Source organism: Salvelinus alpinus, chromosome 12 (genome assembly GCF_045679555.1).
Source record: "Salvelinus alpinus chromosome 12, SLU_Salpinus.1, whole genome shotgun sequence".
NCBI lineage: Eukaryota > Metazoa > Chordata > Actinopteri > Salmoniformes > Salmonidae > Salvelinus > Salvelinus alpinus.
Genome location: NC_092097.1, coordinates 46,605,589 through 46,627,159, shown reverse-complemented (window position 1 = coordinate 46,627,159; position 21,571 = coordinate 46,605,589). Strand labels below are relative to the sequence as shown.

Genomic DNA, 21,571 nt, shown 5'->3' with positions numbered 1-21,571 from the left:
TAGGCTAGGTCATATCTCTACTTTAGGCTAGGTCATATCTCTACTTTAGGCTAGGTAATAACTCTACTTTGGGCTAGGTCAAATCTCTACTTTAGGCTAGGTCATAACTCTGCTTTTAGGCTAGGTCATATCTCTACTTTAGACTAGGTCATATCTCTACTTTAGGCTAGGTCATATCTCTACTTTAGACTAGGTCATAACGGTACTTTAGGCTAGGTCATAACTCTGCTTTAGGCTAGGTCATAACTCTGCTTTAGGCTAGGTCATATCTCTACTTTAGGCTAGGTCATATCTCTACTTTAGGCTAGGTCATAACGGTACTTTAGACTAGGTCATATCTGTACTTTAGGCTAGGTCATATCTGTACTTTAGGCTAGGTCATATCTGTACTTTAGGCTAGGTAATAACTCTACTTTAGGCTAGGTCAAATCTCTACTTTAGGCTAGGTCATAACTCTGCTTTTAGGCTAGGTCATATCTCTACTTTAGACTAGGTCATATCTCTACTTTAGGCTAGGTCATATCTCTACTTTAGACTAGGTCATATCTCTACTTTAGACTAGGTCATATATCTACTAGGTCCTATCTCTACTTTAGACTAGGTCATAACTCTACTTTAGACTAGGTCATATATCTACTAGGTCATATCTCTACTTTAGATTAGGTCATAACTCTACTTTAGACTAGGTCATATCTCTACTTTAGGTTAGACCCTATCTCTGCTAGGTCATATCTATCTATACTAGATCATATCTATACTAGATCATATCTATACTAGGTCATATCTGTACTTTAGGCTAGCTCATATCTGTACTCAAATCAAATCAACTTTATTTATATAGCCCTTCGTACATCAGCTGATATCTCAAAGTGCTGTACAGAAACAGCTCATACTCGCTCATATCTCTACTATATCATATCTGTACTTTATGCTAGGTCATATCTCTACTAGATCATATCTCTACTTTAGACATATCTGTACTAGATCATATCTATACTAAGACAGATCTCTACTAGATCATATCTATACTAGGTCATATCTCTACTAGTTCATATCTTTACTAGGTCATATCTCTACTAGATCATATCTATACTAGGTCATATATCTAATAGTTCATATCTTTATTAGGTCATATCTCTACTAGATCATATCTCTACTAGTTCATATCTTTACCAGATCATATCTATACTAGTTCATATCTCTACTTGATCATATATCTACTAGAACATATCTCTACAGGTCATATTTGTGCTTTAGGCTAGATCATATCTCTGTTAAGGTCATATCTGTACTTTAGGCTAGATCATATCTCTATTAGGTCATATCTGTACTTTAGGCTAAAATGTAAATGTAAATGTATACTAGGTCATATCTCTACTAGAACATATCTCTACTAGTTCATATCTTTACCAGATCATATCTATACTAGTTCATATCTCTACTTGATCATATATCTACTAGAACATATCTCTACAGGTCATATTTGTGCTTTAGGCTAGATCATATCTCTGTTAAGGTCATATCTGTACTTTAGGCTAGATCATATCTCTATTAGGTCATATCTGTACTTTAGGCTAGATGCATTCAGCGTCATGACAGAATATAAAATCGTGGCATTGTCCCAAAAGGATCCTATTACCTACATAGCAAACTTATTGTGACCAGAACCCTTTGGGCCCCACTATGTAAGGAATAGGGTGCCATTTGGGACACAAGCAGTGAAAGATCACCATTCTGTCAGGTAATGCAGACAACAATATTGGAATAAATATACATCCAGACAGTGAACAACGACAGTGACGATTCCACTCATTCATTAATTATTTATCTCTCCATCTCAAATGTTTTCCTCTTTTTCTAGGTGGGTGAATAATTAGACAGGTCATGTTCCGTTATTATGTCTCTCTCACTCACACACACACACACACACACACACACACACACACACACACACACACACACACACACACACACACACACACACACACACACACACACACACACACACACACACACACACACACACACACACACACACACACACACAGTTTGACTTCCTGGAAATTATTTGTCTAATGAATGAGGAGAAAACAGAGGAATACCCATTGAGATGAAGTATTATTCTCATTCCATCTCTATTGGGGGTATCGTGATAGGTCTCTGAAAACTTGTGAATGCATAGTTGAGTTCTGTATCATCAAACATAGAGAATATAGTAAAGTGTATCGTTCATTACAGACAGAGAAAGGAAGGGGCATGCTGCGTGCTAGATGAAATGTTGTGTTTACTCTGCTACCTCGCCCAGATCTCCGAAAGGTGTGATTTCCACAGGATGTCAGGCTCATAAAAAAGTAGTTACTAAAACGGTAATACCCATTCAAGTCAATGTTCTGTGATGTTCTAGTTCTATCTATTCTATGTATATGGTTGAGCTGCTCCACCTCGGTAGAGTCTTTTGTTTTGGCTTTCTCAGAGGTTTCCCTGTGAAATATGATGAATATGGATGTTAACAGCATACTTGTTAACGGTGCAATATGCAGAAATCGCTCCGACATTTCCTGATTGCTAAAATTCTAATAGTTTGCCTAATTTCAGTTAGTGGCAAAACAAGCAGTGTAGAGAATTTATTGTACCGTCTAAACCGCTGTGAAATGTCTTTTCAATAACCAAAACTATATTATTTTCAGCTTATTTGAACACCGGTGTACAAAACTGAAAGTAAAAGATGCAAAAACAAAACTTAAGAGTGAAAAGCATAGAAATAGCACACACAGAACATATCTTCCGCTACTTAGACTTGCTTTCAATGAGAATGACAGATCTATAACTCACATTTCTATATGCTTTGGTCGGGTCGCCCAAAAGGTTACTTAATGCAGCTTCAGCTTAAAATTTTCAGTGACTTTTACCATTACATTTATTGGTACTCTTTATCTTATTACATGGTTACTAATGGGCTTTAAAAAAAGAAGACACCTGTACCATGTCAGATATAGAGTTGAAATGTATTCAATTTGAGGCTGTATCCCAAAATTACGCTTTATATACATCACAGAAGACTGAAATAACAAAAACGTTTGACATAGAAACACCTGATTTTCTGCAAGTTTTTCAAAATAATGTTTATTATTATCAAATTAAGAAAAATATGAATAATATTCCACCCTTGAGGCCACTAGAGGGCGATTTGGTGATTTGACTGCAGAAAAGGGCTATAGTACTGTGATAGAAAGTGCATTGACTTGTTGCTGAATCCAACCTGTCAACCCCTAAACCATTTCCAAACAAGAATCAACCTTTATCATAAACACTTGGTTGTAAAAATAGTTAAAAGCAACATCTTTATATTTGAATATGTTAAAATATTTTGGGGGAAATTTTTGCAAATGTATTAAAATCAAAAACAGAAAAACCTTATAAATATTCAGACCCTTTGCTATGAGTCTCGAAATTGAGCTCAGGTGCATCCTGTTTCCATTGATCATCCTTGAGATGTTTCTACAACTTGATTGGATGTGATTTGGGAAAGCACACACCTGTCTATATGGGTTCCCTTCAGTTGACAGTGCATGTCAGAGACAGGATTGTGTCGAGGCACAGATCTGGGGAAGGGTACCAAAACATTTCTGCAGCATTGAAGGGCCCCAAGAACACAGTGGCCTCCATCATTCTTAACTGAAAGAAGTTTGGAACCACCAAGACTCTTCCTAGAGCTGGCCACCCGGCCAACTCTTTGGCCTGAATGCCAAGCGTCACATCAGGAGGAATCCTGGCACCATCCCTACGGTGAAGCATGGTGATGGCAGCATCATGCTGTGGGGATGTTTTTCAGCGGCAGGGACTGGGAGACTAGTCAGGATCGATAGAAATATAAACGGAGCAAAGTACAGAGAGATCCTTGATGAAACCTGCTCCAGAGTGCTCAGGACATCAAACTGGGGCGAAGGTTCACCTTCCAACAGGACAGTGACCCTAAGCATACAGCCAAGACAACGCAGGAGTGGCTTTGGGACAAGTCTCTGAATGTCCTTGAGTGGCCCAACCACAGCCCAGACTTGAACCCGATCTAACATCTCTGGAGAGACCTGAAAATAGCTGAGCAGCGACTCTCCTCATCCAACCTGACAGAGCTTTAGATGATCTGCAGAGAAGAATGGGAGAAATGCTTGAAGCATCATGCCCAAGAAGACTCGAGGTCGTAATCGCTGACAAAGGTTCTTCAACAAAGTACTGAGTAAAGGGTCTGAATACTTATGTACATTTTTATATTTCACTATTTTATATAAATAAAAAAATTGCAAAAAAATCTAGAAACCGTTTTTACTTTGTCATTATGGGGTATTGTGTGTAGATTGAGGTGGGTCATTTTTTTTATCCATGTTTAGAATAAGGCTGGAAAAAGTCAAGGGGTCTGAATACTTTCCGAATGCTCTGTAAGTATTCACACCCTGAGTAAAAACTTTTTAGAAGCACCTTTGGCGGCGATTAATACAACCACCTTGGTTTAATGTTTAGACTTTTCTTTCAGGACATTGCCACTATGCAGTTGTGTGCCAACAAGCTGGACAAAAAAGACTTCTTCGGCAAGTCAGACCCCTTCCTGGTCTTCTACCGCAGCAATGAAGACGGAACGTGAGTGTGTGTGTTTATGTCTGTGTGGTGGGCATGCGTGTGTATCAAGATGAGTTATATTCCCACATCGTCTGTTATGTATCACATCTGTCAAAATGTTGATAGGAGAGAACGCTTTCATTTTCTTGGTGTTTGTGGTTGATACCTCTATGCTTTGTGTGTGCTGTGTACCCACTTCATAGACGTTCAAAATTAGCGTCTCGTTTGCCATCAATGGCATCAGGAATTTCTTCGGGTCCATACAAATATAATTACTAGAAGCGGGGGGAAAGCCCCTCAGACCACGGCCATTCGACTGTACCCTTAGAAATAGAATGACTTATGTTGGTTCACCATTGTCACGTCGTGTGTATAGGTGGCAGGGAAGTCAGGCGCAGGAGAATTGAACTTGGTATAATTGGAGTAGTTTAATAACGTAAAAAACACAGCTCCAAAACCATAGTACATACCGGCCTGAGGAGAGACACATGGAACGAGGGGTTAATGCGGTAATCAGGGGGAAGCTGTAACCTATAACATACCTCGTTCACTCCCAGGATCGTGGTGTTACCCTGTGAATGTGGAAGATCGGTTCGGAAATCCACCGACAGGTGCGACCACGGCCGTTGTGGGTAAGGGTTGTAACTTACCTCTGGGCAGGTGTCTAGGAGCCTTGCACTGAGCGCACACTGAGCAGGAGGAAACAAAAACCCTCACGTCCTTAGCTAAAGTGGTTCACCAGTACCTCCCACTAAGATAGCGCACCGTCCGACCGATCCCAGGATGACGTGTGGGCCCAATAGATCAGCCGGTCGCGGACAGCAGACGGAACGTACAGACGCCCAGCTGGACACTGAGGGGGAGCGGGATCTGCACGTGACGCCCGCTCGATGTCCGTGTCCAGCTCCCACACTACCGGCGCCACCAGGCAAGAGGCGGGGAGTATGGGAGTTTGATCCATGGGCCGCTCCTCTGTGTCATACAGCTGGGACAGTGCGTCTGCCTTAACGTTCTGGGAGCCTGGTCTATAAGAGAGGGCAATCACAAAACGGGTGAAAAACATGGCACACCTTGCCTGACGAGGATTCAGTCTCCTCGCCTCCCGGATGTACTCCAGATTTCGGTGGTCAGACCAGATGAGAAAGGGGTGTTTAGCCCCCTCAAGCCAATGTCTCCACGCCTTCAAAGCCCTGACAACAGCCAACAGCTCCCGGTCCCCCACATCATAGTTTCGCTCATCCGGACTGAGCTTCTTAGAGAAGAAGGCACAGGGGCGGAGCGTCGGTGGCGTACCCGAGCGCTGAGAGAGCACAGCTCCTATCCCAGCCTCGGACTCGTCCACATCCACTATGAACGCCAAAGAGGGATCCGGATGAGCCAACACAGAAGCCGAGGTAAACAGAGCCTTCAAGTGCCTAAAAGCCCCGTTCGCCTCAACTGACCACTGCAAGCGCACCGGGCCCCCCCCCCCTGAGCAGTGAGGTAATGGGAGCAGCTACCTGACCAAAACCCCGGATAAACCTCCGGTAGTAGTTGGCAAACCCTAAGAATCGCTGCACCTCCTGGGAGTCGGCCAATTACGCACAGCTGCAATGCGGTCATTCCATCTCCACTCCTGACATGGAAATACGATGCCCTAGGAAGGAGACGGACTGTTGGAAGAACAGGCATTTCTCAACCTTGACGTACAGGTCATGCTCCAACAGGCGACCAAGCACTCTGCGCACCAGGGACACATGCTCGGCGCGTGTAGCGGAGTACATCAGAATGTCATCAATATACACCACTACACCCTGTCCGTGCAGGTCCCTGAAAATCTCGTCTACAAAGGATTGGAAGACTGATGGAGCATTCATCAACCCGTACGGCATGACGAGGTACTCATAATGCCCTGAGGTGGTACTAAATGCCGTCTTCCACTCGTCTCCCTCCCGGATACGCACCAGGTTGTACGCACTCCTGAGATCCAGTTTAGTGAAGAAGCACGCCCCGTGCATTGACTCAATCGCCATGGCGATAAGAGGTAGCGGGTAACTGTACCTCACCGTGATTTGATTGAGACATCGATAATCAATGCACGGGCGCAGACCTCCATCTTTCTTCTTCACAAAAAAGAAACGAGGAGACGGGTGAAGTGGAGGACCGAATATACCCCTGACGCAGGGATTCGGAGACATATGTCTCCATAGCCACAGTCTCCACTTGCGACAGGAGATACACGTGACTCCTGGGAAGTGCAGCATCTACCAGGAGATTTATCGCACAATCCCCCCATCGATGGGGTGGTAATTGAGTCGCCTTCTTTTTACAGAAGACGAGAGCCAAATCGGCATATTCTGGGGGAATGCGCACGGTGGAGACCCGGTCTGGACTTTTCACCGTAGTAGCACCAACGGAAACCCCTAAACACCTCCCTGAGCACTCTCGCGACCACCCCGTGAGAGCCCTCTGTGGCCAAGAAACAGTGGGGTTATGACAAGCTAACCAGGATAGGCCCAGCACCACGGGATACGCAGGAGAGTCAATAAGGAAAAGACTAATCTTTTCCGTGTGACCCCCCTGTGTCACCATACTCAAAGGAGCGGTGGCCTCCCTGATAAACCCTAACCCTAATGGTCGACTATCTAAGGCGTGAACGGGGAAGGACACATCCACGGGAACAATGGGGATCCCTAAACTATGAGCTAACGCTTTATTAATGAAATTCCCAGCCGGGCCTGAATCGACTAGTGCCTTATGCTGGGAACGTGGAGAAAAATCAGGAAAAGTGACAGACAAACATATTTGCAACAGAGGGCTCTGGGTGAGAATGGTGCCTGCTCACCTGGGGTGACGCCAGAGCGCCCTGCCTGCTGCCTCGATTCCCAGAGGAACCAACCCGGCACCGACCGGCAGTGTGACCTCTGCGGCCACATATGGTGCACGAGCGGGAACCCCCTCCGGTCTCCCTGCGCACCGTCCCTCCCAGCTCCATGGGTATCGGAGAGGGGGTGCGGGAGGATGGACCACCAGACCCCGATCTGGACGTCCACGAGTAGCCAGCAGGTTGTCCAGCAGGATGGACAGGTCCACCAGCTGGTCGAAGGTGAGGGTGGTGTCTCTGCAGGCCAGCTCCCGACGGACGTCCTCGCGTAGACTGCAGCGGTAATGGTCGATCAGGGCCCTGTTGCTCCATCCAGCGCCGGCAGCCAGGGTCCTAAACTCCAGGGCAAACTCCTGGGCGCTCCTCGTCTTGTGCCTCAGATGGTAGAGGCGCTCACCCACCGCTCTGCCCTCGGGTGGGTGGTCGAATACTGCCCGGAAACGGCGGGTGAATTCCTCAAAATGGTCCAACGCCGCATCTCCCTCTCCACACACGTCGCTGGCCCACTCCAGGGCTTTCCCGGTGAGGCACGAGACGAGGGCGATACTCTTCTCACGGTCCGATGGAGCTGGGTGAACCGTGGCCAGATAAAGGCTTAGTTGGAGGAGGAAATCCTGGCAGTTGGCAGCACTTCCGTCGTACCCCTGTGGCATGGATAGACGGATCCCACTGGGTTCAGGCAGGAAAGGGGTGCTCAGGATAGACCCCGGTTGTGCTGGTGGAGGCGCTGGAAAAACTCCCTGTCTCTCCCAGCGGTCATATTCTGGACAACGCGATTCATGGCAGCGCTCAGATGGTAAAGCTTCTCCGTATGCTCCTGGACGCGCTCCTCCGCCTCCATGGCCGGGGTACCTTCTCCTGCTGACTTCATATATTGGTCAGAGATTCTGTCACGTCGTGTGAATAGGTGGCAGGGAAGTCAGGCGCAGGAGAATCGAACTTGGTATAATTGGAGTAGTTTAATAACGTAAAAAGCACAGCTCCAAAACCATAGTACATAATAAAATAAAAGTGGGTACGAGAACCCGTCGCGCACCAATACAAATATCATGAGCATGAAAAACAAACAAGCTCTGACAACGACATGAGGGGAGACAGAGGGTTAAATACACAACATGTAATGAATGGGATTGGAACCAGGTGTGTAGGAAGACAAGACAAAACCAATGGAAAATGAAAAATGGATCAATGATGGCTAGAAGACCGGTGACGTCGACCGCCGAGCACCGCCCGAACAAGGAGAGGCATCGACTTCGGTAGAAGTCGTGACAACCATATTCTTTGGTATTTGTGGTTAATACCTTTCCATCCCTGTACAGTATCTGTAGTCAGAGCTCCTTGTGTTTGCTGTGTACTGTAGGTTCACCATCTGCCATAAGACAGAGGTAATAAAGAATACTCTGAACCCTGTTTGGCAGCCCTTCACCATCCCCGTACGAGCCCTCTGTAACGGAGACTATGATAGGTGAGTGACACACAGACAGCCAACAGCATAGGTCAAAAGTCACTTAGCCCCCAGGGCAAAGAGATGACCACATTAGCTATTTTGTGGAATTTCAGCAGAAGCTTTCATCCAATGCAACCTAATAAATTATAAATATTTATTTATTTCATTGTGCTTTCCATTACAGAGAGAATCTCAAAGCGCTGGTACAGAACACAAAAAACAAGCAATGTAAAAATGAGAATAGGCTACAGCAGTATATTCTCCAGTATGGTCCATGCCAGAATCAAACTCTGATGTTGCCAGCACCTTGCTAGCTGAGCCATTGGCAAGACTGTGGGACTAAGTCCTGTCTTCCCTCAATACTGAGGACTATGGAATGTTGCTGTAGCATGATGTACTACAGTACCCATAATGCTCTGTGGTGGTCAGAATAATGCCAGCAGTCGGCCATATTGTCTCAGAGGCCAGCACTGGTGTTATTGGGACCAACATGGAGGTTCCACAATGTTTCGTTTATCTCGGGTTATCAAACACACACAAACACACACACATCCGCACACAAACACACACTATTACTTTGGAATGTATTGCTAGTGGATACAGCTTTTGATATACTTGTGAATTGGGATTCATACAAATTGATCATATTATATTAAATTAATTCAATGAACAGTATATTGTTGTCTATTTACATAATACATTTGACTGGGTAAAATCCTTTAAGGAGAGTGAAAATGCATCTGTGTGACCATTTGAGAATAATGTTTGAACAATTCTTCATAGTTGGCGGGTGAACTACTGTATGCCTCATATATCACTGACTTGGAACACACACAGACACACACCCACACATGCATACACACACACACACACACACACACACACACACACACACACACACACACACACACACACACACACACACACACACACACACACACACACACACACACACACACACACACACACACACACACACACACACACACACACACACCTCTCTGTGATTCTCATCTTTCTCTCTTATCTTCCCTCTCTCCAGGACGGTCAAGGTGGATGTGTATGATTGGGACCGAAATGGAAGGTAATTTTCTCTCTCTCTCTCTCTCTACTCTCCCTCTCTCTCGCTCTATTCTCTCTCTCTCTCCATCCCTCCCTCCATCTCGATCTCTCTCTATTCTCTCTTCCACCCCCTCTCGTTTCATCCTTCATCCATTTCATTTACCATCAGACGCTCCAAATCTCCCTCAAATGTCATCCCTCGTTCTTTCTCTGGAGGGGAATCTCAAAAAGAGGGACTCTATATCATAAGGTTCCGGTTTAGGGTTAGCACACACAACCACAAATCACTGACTGGAACTTTAAAAAGTCAGATGTGATATCAGAATGGAGAGTGTTCATATCACTCTCTCTCCCTCCCTCCATCTCTCTGTCCCCTTCTTTATGGGGGGAATATGAGTGCTGACCTCCTCCCTCCATATCTCTTTTCCTCTCTCCCTCCCTTCATCTCTCTCTTCCTCCATCCCTCTCCCTCCATTTCTCTGTTCCTTCTTTATGGGGGAAATGTGAGTGTTGACCTCCCTCCATCTCTCCCTACCTTCATCTCCATCCATCTCTCTTCCTTCATCTCCCTCCATCTCTCCCTCCCTCTCTCCCCCTCACCCCCTCACTCCATCTCTCGGTCCCCTTTTTTATGAAAGGGAAAAGGAGTGTTGACCTCCTCCCTCCATATCTCCTTCCCTCTCTCCCTTCCTCTCCGTCTTCTTCTTTATGAGTGGAATATGAGTGTTGACCTCCTTCCTCCATCTCTGTCCCCTTTTTTATTAAGGGAATGGGAGTGTAGACTGCCTCCCTCCATCTCTCTGTCGTCTTTCCCTTCCTTCTTCACTGATGGTGGCTACTGATGGGGCTTCCTCTTTAAATAGGACATGTCGATTGGTGTTTCCTTCAGTATGGTACTCTTTCAGATGCTGCAGGTGTTACTTTCGCAACTATTCCCACAGTCATGACTTCATTGGCGAGTTCACCACCAGCTACAGAGAATTCTCCAGAGGCCAGAGCCAGTTCAACGTCTATGAGGTAAAAAAAGAACAGGGAACACTTACAATCTGCAACACTTAAGCATGTATCCTAGTGAGCACAAGACGTTGAAAAATGTTTTCAACTGAAAAATACATTTAATTTTTTTTTATTTTGCTCATAGGGGTGAGCTTTTATAAAAAGGTTTATATTATGTCTCTCTATGTAGGACATTTTCAACTGACTGTACTGTTTAAAGGTGCACTATGCAGAAAATGCTCCAACATTTCCTGGTTGCAAAAAAATATGAATAGTTTGCCTAATTTCAGTTTGTGACAAAACAAGCAGGTATATTTTAGAGAGTCATTGTACCATCTAATATATTTTCAGCTGTTTGAAGCTTGTGCATAAAACCAAAAGTAAAAGACGCAAAAACAAAACTTAAGAATGGGAAGCATAGAAATAGTGCACCTTTACTGCTTCTTAGACTTGCTTTCAATGAGAAAGCATTATTTTTATTTAACTAGGCAAGTCAGTTAAGAACAAATTCTTTGACGGCCTAGGAACAGTGGCCTTGTTCAGGGGCAGAACGACAGATTTTTACCTTGTCAGCTCGGGGATTCGATCTTGCAACCTTTCGATTAACAAGTCCAACGCTCTAACCACTAGGCTACCTGCCACACAAATAACTCACATCTATAACTCACATTTCTATGTGAATTTGGTTGGGTCGCTCAAAAAGTTACATATTGCAGCTTTAAGGACACATCCTCAGCTTCCTATATTACAGCTCTAACTGAAATAGATAAATAACTGTTTGTCATATTGTATCTTTAATAATGAGATGAGCAGTGAAGCATTTTTGTGATTTTCCCATTTATATGTTACGACTACACTCACATATCCCCGCTATAAAAATAGTTATTTTTCATCCGTCTTCCATCTCTTATAATATATAATGTTAGATTCGGTCTAATTTCTTTCCGTACCACACCTACATACTCTGAACGATATGGTGAAATCAAACCCAGTCCTCTTTTCTAAGACATCTGTATCAATCTGTATAATTTCCCCTTCCCTACATGTTTTTGTTCAGGTTCTAAACCATAAAAAGAAAGGCAAGAAGAAGAAATACGTCAATTCAGGGACAGTGAGTATCAGTTGAGATTTCCCATCTCCACCTGTCAGTGTTTTATAGATAGGATTCATTGTTTTATTGATAGGATTCTTTGTTTTATAGATAGGATTCATTGCCAATGTGATATGTCATATACAGTAAATGTTTTGCTTTGCCATCTATTTTCTTCCCCCTCCCTCTCTATCACCCTGTTTCTCTGCACACTCCCTCTCTCTCTCTCGCTATCTATCTATCTATCTATCTATCTATCTATCTATCTATCTATCTATCTATCTATCTATCTATCTATCTATCTATCTATCTATCTATCTATCTATCCTCTGGAGGTGACACTGCTGTCCTTCAAAGTGGAGTCAGAATACACATTTGTGGACTTCATCCGAGGAGGGTCAGCCCACTCTCAATAACTTTGTATTAATGTTAGAGGCCACTCTCAATAACTTTGTATTAATGTTAGAGGTCTAGCGTGCATGTCTGAAATTGTTTTGCGTTGTTTTAACAAACAATATCCTTTGTAGACTTTATTATGTTTTTGCCTGGTAAAGTTTGTTATTCATCGTAATTAATCATTGTCTCACCAGGACGCAACTCAACTTCACAGTGGCCATCGATTTCACAGCATCTAATGGTAAGTGCCAAATTACTGATACAGTTTGTTGTTTATTAGCGTCTCTTTTAGGCTACTGAAGGGCTAACGTTTCCCTAAAATCCTTATAAAATAATATTATGCTAACCTGTCGTCTAAAGCAGGGTTATTTAACATGGTATACTGCATGGTATATTCATGAATATCGCTAGGAACAACAGAATAAACCAATTTTGAATTACATATCTACAATATAAAAGAGGAGAATATTTTCTTTCTAATAATTATTCTTTCTATTAATTATTATTTCTCAACTCCTAATATTGAGCTAATTACACTCCCTGGAGTATCTGACATAGCCCCCATGAGTACCAGTGCTGCTGGCTGCTGGTAAGCTTTCTTGTCTTGGACATATATTTTTGCTAACACATGGCTAACCTTTCTCTAATTAGCTAACCAGCTGCTATTAGTGAAAATGGGTTTGGAGTTACTTTTCTAGCTAATAGGCTATGTTAGAGTTACACTTCCTCTTCCAATTACAGTACCAGTCAAATATTTGGACACACCTACTCATTCAAGGGTATTTCTTTATTTTAATTTTTTACTATTTTCTAATTTGTAAAATAATTGTGAAGACATCAAAACTATGAAATAACACATATGGAATCATGTAGTAACCAGAAAAGTGTTAAACAAATCCTAATATTGTATTTATTTATTTTCTTAGTCAACCTTGTGTTCTGTTTCAGATTGTTCTTGAACGTAGCCCTGTTTTTTTGTGTTCTTGAACGTAGCCCTGTCTTTCATTTTTGTTCATTGTTTTCATCCGTATTAGTTACTCACCTGGTCTCATCAGCTCCTTATTTAGTTCAGTTCATTCTGTTTGTGCCTTTGTGAGGTATTGTTCATTTTGACTCTATTAAGCCATTTCCTAGCTCGTTTGTGAGAACCAGTTATAGCCTTCAGTCCTAGTTTTGATTCACCTGCCTGTTTGCCTACCTGTGTATGACCGTTGCCTGCCAGTGACCACGATTCCTGCCTTCTGCGAAGGTGAAATAAACACCTGCCGCGCTCTGCGTGTGAGTCGACACCTTTTTCTCCCCGAGTGTTCATTACAAATATATTTGAGATTCTTCAAAGTAGCCACCCTTTGCCTTGACAGCATTACACACTTAGCATTCTCTCAACCAGCTTCATGAGGTAGTCACCTGGAATGCATTTCAATTATCAGGTGTGCCTTGTTGAAAGTTAATTTGTGGAATTTCTTTCCTTTATGCATTTGAGCCAATCAGTTGTATTGTGACAAGGTAGGGGTGGTATACAGAAGATAGCCCTATTTTGTAAAAGACCAAGTACATATTTTGGCATGAACAGCTCAAATAAGCAAAGAGAAATGACAGTCCATCATTACTTTAAGACATGAAGGTCAGTCAAGAACTTTGAAAGTTTCTTCAAGGACAGTCGGAAAAACCATCAAACGCTATGATGAAACTGACTCTCATGAGGACCGCCACAGGAAAGGAAGACCCAGAGTTACCTCTGCTGCAGAGGATAATTTGATTAGAGTTAACTGCACCTCAGATTGCAGCCCAAATAAATGCTTCACAGAGTTCAAGTAACAAACACATCTCAACATCAACTGTTCAGAGGAGACTGTGAATCAGGCCTTCATGGTTGAATTTCTGCAAAGAAACCACTACTAAAGGACACCAATAAGAAGAAGAGACTTGCTTGGGCCAAGAAACATGAGCAATGGACATTAGACTGGTGGAAATCTGTACTTTGGTCTGATGAGTCAAAATGTGAGATTTTGGTTCCAAATGCCGTGTCTTTGTGAGACACAGAGTAGGTGAACGGATGATCTCTGCATGTGTGGTTCCCACCATGAAGCATGGAGGAGGAGGTGTGATGGTGTGGGGGTGCTTTGCTGGTGATACTGTCAGTGATATATTTTGAATTTAAGGCACACTTAACCAGCATGGCTACCACAGCATTCTGCAGCGATACGCCATCCCATCTGGTTTGTCATTAGTGGGACTATAATTTGTTTTTCAACAGGACATTGACCCAAAACACACCTCCATGCTGTGTAAGGGCTATTTGACCAAGAAGGAGAGTGACGGAGTGCTGCATCAGATGACCCGACCTCGACCCAATTGAGATGGTTTGGGATGAGTTGGACCGCAGAGTGACGGAAGAGCAGCCAACAAATGCTCAGCATATGTGGGAACTCCTTCAAGACTGTTGGAAAAGCATTCCAGGTGAAGCTGAATGCCAAAAGTGTACAAAGCTGTCATCAAGGCAAATGGTGGCTACTCTGAAGAATCTCAAATATAAAAAATATTTTGATTTGTTTAACACTTTTTGGGTTACTACATGATTCCATATGTGTTCTTTCATAGTTTTGATGTCTTCATTATTATTCTACAATGTAGAAAGTAGTAAAAATAAAGAAAAACCCTTGAATGAGTTGGTGTGTCCAAACTTTTGACTGGTACTGTATAATGTGGGGAGGTCAAAATAATTCAAAACTATCTACCAAATCTATTCATTTTAAAAAATGTATTACTTCTCCTTGCCATTCAACTGATGATAAGACAAGGCATGCGCCCCCCAAAATGTTGGCTAACATATGATTGGGGTCTCAGGGCAAGAAAAGGTTGAACACTGGTCTAAAGCAGGGGCAAATGTTGTTGACAATATTTTCCTATCAAATGAACATCAGATACTGCAATGCTGCCGCTCCTAGTTTGGGAAAGTAGGTGGATTTGAACCCTAACCATGTGGCTGTAGGTCAGCATTCACCCTAGCATACCACTTAGCTAGATCAAAGTATTCAAAATGCATAAGACAAGTAGTATGGTAGTGTGGAACGGACCCTATTTGGCCCATGCTTTTCTTGTATTTGATAGGTTGGTTTTGTACTTATGTTGTGTAGGACTCATTTGAAATCTCTGGGTCTCAATATGACTTCCCTGTCTAAATAAAGGTTAAATGAAATAAATAAATAATGTATGCTCTGTTGCTGTGTTCCAGGTAACCCATCCCAGCCCACCTCTCTGCACTACATGAGTCCCTACCAGATGAATGCCTACGCCATGGCCCTGAAGGCTGTGGGGGAGATCATCCAGGACTATGACAGTGACAAGATGTTCCCCGCCTACGGCTTTGGAGCCAAGCTGCCACCGGACGGCAAGATCTCCCATGCCTTCCCACTGGTGAGAGAAAGAGGGAGGGGGAGAGAGAATGGTACTACTTCTCTACCAGAGTGGGGAATGATCAGGAACTGTTTCATTTATTGCAAAGAGGTGCTGGTAGTTCTTCCTACAGTTTTACTGATCCACAGAAGAGTCCTTGGAACTATATAAATATTTTTTGACAACAACGTCCCTTCTGTAATATATTTTTTGCTCTCACGCCTTTCCATGATTAACTATTATGTGACGTTGCCTTCTACATTGCTTTCTTTATTCATACACTTCCATTTACGAATAAGAGTTCATATCAAACAAGAGCCAGAAACTAAAATACTGAACAGTATACAGTGCATTCGGAAACCATTCAGACCCCTTCCCTTTTTCCTAATTTTGTTACATTATAGCCTTATTTTATGAAATTGATTAAATAAAAACAATTCTCATCAATCTACCCACAATACCCCATACAGGTTTTTAGACATTTTTGCAAATGTATTCAAATTAAAAAACATATTTACATAAGTATTCAGACCCTTTGCTATGAGACCTCGAAATTGAGCTCAGGTACATCCTGTTTCCACTGATCATCCTTGAGATGTTTCTACAAATTGATTGGAGTCCACTTGTGGTCAATTTATTTATTGATTGGAGATGATTTGGAAAGGCACACACCTGTCTATATAAAGTCCCACAGGTGACAGTGCATGTCAGAGCAAAAACCAAGCCATGAAGTCGAAGGAATTGTCCGTAGAGCTCCAAGACAGGATTGTGTCAAGGCACAATTATGGGAAAGGGTACCAAAAAATGTCTGCAGCATTGAAGGTCCCCAAGAACACAGTGGCCTCCATCATTCTTAAATGGAAGAGGTTTGTAACCACCAAGACTCTTCCTAGAGCTGGCCACCCGGCCAAACTGAGCAATCAAGAGTGAAGGGCCTTGGTCAGGGAGGTGACCAAGAACCCGATGGTCACTCTGACAGAGCACCAGAGTTCCTCTGTGGAGATGGGAGAACTATCCAGAAGGATAACCATCTCTGGAACACTCCACCAATCAGGCCTCTATGGTAGAGTGGCCAGATGGAATCCACTCCTCAGTCAAAGGCACATGACAGCCCGCTTGGAGTTTGCCAAAAGGCACCTAAAGGACTCTCAGACCATGAAAAACAAGATTCTCTCGTCTGATGAAACCAAGATTGAACTCTTTGACCGGGAATGCCAAGTGTCACATCAGGAGGAATCCTGGCACCATCCCTATGGTGAATGAAGCATGGTGGTGGAGCGTCATGCTGTGGGGATGTTTTTCAGTGGCAGGGACTGGGAGACTAGCCAGGATCGAGGGAAAGATGAATGGAGCAAAGCACAGAGAGATCCTTGATGAAAACTGCTCCAGAGCACTCAGGACCTCAGACTGGGGGCAAAGGTTCACCTTCCAACAGGACAGTGACCCTAAGCACACAGCCAAGACAACGCAGAAGTGGCTTCGGGACAAGTCTCTGAATGTCCTTGAGTGGCCCAGCCAGAGCCCGGACTTGAACCCCGATCGAACATCTCTGGAGAGACCTGAAAATAACTGTGCAGCGACTCTCCCCATCTAACCTGACAGAGCTTGAGAGAATCTGCAGAAAAGAATGGGAGATACTTCCCAAATACAGGTGTGCCAAGTTTGTAGTATCATACCCAAGAAGAGTCGAGGCTGTAATTGCTGACATAGGTGCTTTAACAATACTGAGTAAAAGGTCTGAATACTTACAGTGGGGAGAACAAGTATTTGATACACTGCCGATTTTGCAGGTTTTCCTACTTACAAAGCATGTAGAGGTCTGTAATATTTATCATAGGTACACTTCAACTGTGAGAGACGGAATTTAAAACAAAAATCCAGAAAATCTCATTGTATGATTTTTAAGTAATTAATTCGCATTTTATTGCATGACATAAGTATTTGATCACCTACCAACCAGTAAGAATTCCGGCTCTCACAGACCTGTTAGTTTTTCTTTAAGAAGCCCTCCTGTTCTCCACTCATTACCTGTATTAACTGCACCTGTTTGAACTCGTTACCTGTATAAAAGACACCTGTCCACCCACTCAATCAAACAGACTCCAACCTCTCCACAATGGCCAAGACCAGAGAGCTGTGTAAGGACATCAGGGATAAAATTGTAGACCTGCACAAGGCTGGGATGGGCTACAGGACAATAGGTAAGCAGCTTGGTGAGAAGGCAACAACTGTTGGCGCAATTATTAGAAAATGGAAGAAGTTCAAGATGACGGTCAATCACCCTCGGTCTGGGGCTCCATGCAAGATCTCACCTCGTGGGGCATCAATGATCATGAGGAAGGTGAGGGATCAGCCCAGAACTACACGGCAGGACCTGGTTAATGACCTGAAGAGAGCTGGGACCACAGTCTCAAAGAAAACCATTAGTAACACACTACGCCGTCATGGATTAAAATCCTGCAGCGCACGCAAGGTCCCCCTGTTCAAGCCAGCGCATGTCCAGGCCCGTCTGAAGTTTGCCAATGACCATCTGGATGATCCAGAGGAGGAATTGGAGAAGGTCATGTGGTCTGATGAGACAAAAATAGAGCTTTTTGGTCTAAACTCCACTCGCCGTGTTTGGAGGAAGAAGAAGGATTAGTACAACCCCAAGAACACCATCCTAACCGTGAAGCTTGGAGGTGGAAACATCATTCTTTGGGGATGCTTTTCTGCAAAGGGGACAGGATGACTGCACCGTATTGAGGGGAGGATGGATGGGGCCATGCATCGCGAGATCTTGGCCAACAACCTCCTTCCCTCAGTAAGAGCATTGAAGATAGGTCGTGGCTGGGTCTTCCAGCATGACAACGACCCGAAACACACAGCCAGGGCAACTAAGGAGTGGCTCCGTAAGAAGCATCTCAAGGTCCTGGAGTGGCCTAGCCAGTCTCCAGACCTGAACCCAATAGAAAATCTTTGGAGGGAGCTGAAAGTCCGTATTGCCCAGCGACAGCCCCGAAACCTGAAGGATCTGGAGAAGGTCTGTATGGAGGAGTGGGCCAAAATCCCTGCTGCAGTGTGTGCAAACCTGGTCAAGAACTACAGGAAACGTATGATCTCTGTAATTGCAAACAAAGGTTTCTGTACCAAATATTAAGTTCTGCTTTTCTGATGTATCAAATACTTATGTCATGCAATAAAATGCAAATTAATTACTTAAAAATCATACAATGTGATTTTCTGGATTTTTGTTTTAGATTCCGTCTCTCACAGTTGAAGTGTACCTGTGATAAAAATTACAGACCTCTACATGCTTTGTAAGTAGGAAAACCTGCAAAATCGGCAGTGTATCAAATACTTGTTCTCCCCACTGTATGTAAATGTGATATTTCAGCAAAAAGGTCTCACTTTATGTAGTGTCGTGTTGTCTCTCTTGTGTTTTGTCCTATATTTTTCTTTAATTTATTTGTATGTTTAATCCCAGCCCTTGTCCCCGCAGGAGGCCTTTTGCCTTTTGGTAGGCCGTCATTGTAAATAAGAATTTGTTCTTAACTGACTTGCCTAGTTAAATTAAAAAAAATTAAAAATGGTGTGTAGATTGGAGGGAAAAAAAACTGTAACGTAACAAAATGTGGGAAAAGTCATGGGGTCTGAATACTTTCCGAATGCTCTGTATGTATCCATCTGTCGGGCTCAGATGCGAGACCTTGAATAGCCTATTTTTGAGTAGTGAAGGCCATCTTTCTGTACATCCTCTATATCAATTTGTATCCAAGGCTGACTGAAGCTCCAAGCCAAATCTATTATATTTCTTAGCAATGAAAATACAGTTACCTGTGAAATACCTACCTGTGTTATGCCTACTAACATGAGGCACTCATACTTCTATACTACATAACATCATTGTATAATTAACATACATCGTCAGAAGGCAAAGTATTGGCTTGATTCAGTAGTGAGTTTCTTTAGTTTCTTGGGATTTTCTGTGAAGTCTGACATTGACTCTATCCATCAGTACAGCCCACATGAATTACACCGTGAACACATTACCTTTACATGGGGTAATAAAGTCACGAAGAACACGAAAGCCTCTAAATATGTCAACACAAAATACAAATTGCAGCACCGTTGTGTAAGCCCATGCGCTAGCGTCGGCCTCAAGTAGTTGTGTGAAGTTTGAACAAGGGTAGAGGAAGAAAACATTGTGAGTCAGAAAGCGGCTCGGAAAGAAAAAAGGAAATCCATCTGTTTGTTGCAGAAAAGTGCGAACCAAACGAGGGACCAGACAGACGCGGAGACTGGAGTAGACTTTGAAGGACGCAGCGCTTAGCTTAGCATCATGAACCGATGAAGAAAGAACAATAAAGAGTGAACACTAAGCACAAAAAAACGACTTCTCCTCAGATTCTAGACGTCTATTATCTCCCTGGACAGAGGACAAAGCGGAGGAATTGTTGAACAAAGAAGAGTAAAAAAAAACGAAAGCAGCCTAATTTTCAGCTATTTTTTCAGAATTCAGAATTCGCCTTAAATAGTCTCGTTGACGTGAAGGAAATTATACAAAGATCGAAGCAAAATAATACAGTGGACTGTAAGGAAAATGGACAATAGAGTACGTCTTCTCCTTTTAAATTGCCCTCCATAGGTAGCAATCTTTTCAAAGTACTTTGCCCTTTGATCTTGATGACAGGCTTATAACTTTTAGTTCAGCACTTGTGTATGTTGCGGTATGTCTGGTTTAGAGGGTAATGAAGTGTTATGACAATGTTATGAAGCCTGTACAAGCAATGGTTGCTGCAGTAATGGTTGATGCAGATGTGTGATACAAGTCATTTGTCTCACCCAATTCTCATTGTGCAAAAAACGAAGTTTGAGCTGGACATCTGTAAAATGTAGAACAATAACTATACTACTACAATACTTTCTGTCTCATGGAGTCTGTCCCAAAAGGTCAATAATAGTCATGTCACAACATTAATTGTTTTTATTTAATCCATTTTAGAATAAGGCTGTAATGTAACAAAATGTGGAAAAAGGGAAGGGGTCTGAATAAACTAAGTTCGAGCTGGACGTCTGTAAAATGTAGAATCCTAAGTATACTACTACTATACTTTCTGTCCCATGGAGTCTGTCCCATAAGGTCAATAATAGTCGTGTCACAACAATGTGCCAGTGTCCCTCGTGGCTAGTTATACAACCTGTTTTACCAGCTACAGTTGCGGACACCAAAAAGTGTGTCTTCTGCAGGCATTCATTTTCACTTCTTTTAACTTGTTTATTTCTTCCTTTTAATTAGTTTTCTCTTCAAAGAGAATGAGAAAGATCAGATGGCTGTTCTCTCGTTTTTGTCAGATGAACTTTAATGAAGGATATAGGCTGTAGAACACTATTTTCTCCTGGCTGGACAGGGCTTAAAGCAGACTCAGACTCTTTTATGTTGGCTGAATGACTTTTGGCTATTTAACTTGTTTGTATTATGTGACGATAAATTCATTTTTGGGAACAAACATATTGTTTGCTGGATTATTTTTGTTCTTATGTCTTGATTGATTTACCCAGGCGATGGCATTTGTCTTTTTCACATTGTCTAAAGAAAATATTCAGCCAACTTAAATTCTCCCATTACCGATCAGCCCTGTGTTATGCCTACTGACATGAGTGCTCCCATTACCGATCAGTCCCGACATGAGGCAAAAGAACACAGACACTCATATATTTCATACATAAC

At 42.9% G+C, this 21,571-nt stretch overlaps 1 protein-coding gene across 2 annotated transcripts in view; it reads left to right on the top strand.

The window, feature by feature from the left end:
* Positions 1–21,571, top strand: part of LOC139536251 (copine-9-like) — a 147,137-nt gene that overhangs the window by 97,238 nt on the left and 28,328 nt on the right. The window contains exons 9-16 of one of the 2 annotated variants that reach the window (XM_071336610.1): positions 4,529–4,632; positions 8,835–8,939; positions 9,964–10,005; positions 10,889–11,000; positions 12,037–12,090; positions 12,405–12,466; positions 12,660–12,706; positions 15,701–15,882. In XM_071336610.1, coding sequence (XP_071192711.1) covers positions 4,529–4,632; positions 8,835–8,939; positions 9,964–10,005; positions 10,889–11,000; positions 12,037–12,090; positions 12,405–12,466; positions 12,660–12,706; positions 15,701–15,882 — 708 coding nt within the window. The remainder of the gene's footprint in view (positions 1–4,528; positions 4,633–8,834; positions 8,940–9,963; positions 10,006–10,888; positions 11,001–12,036; positions 12,091–12,404; positions 12,467–12,659; positions 12,707–15,700; positions 15,883–21,571) is intronic. The other variant, XM_071336611.1, reaches the window with a different exon arrangement.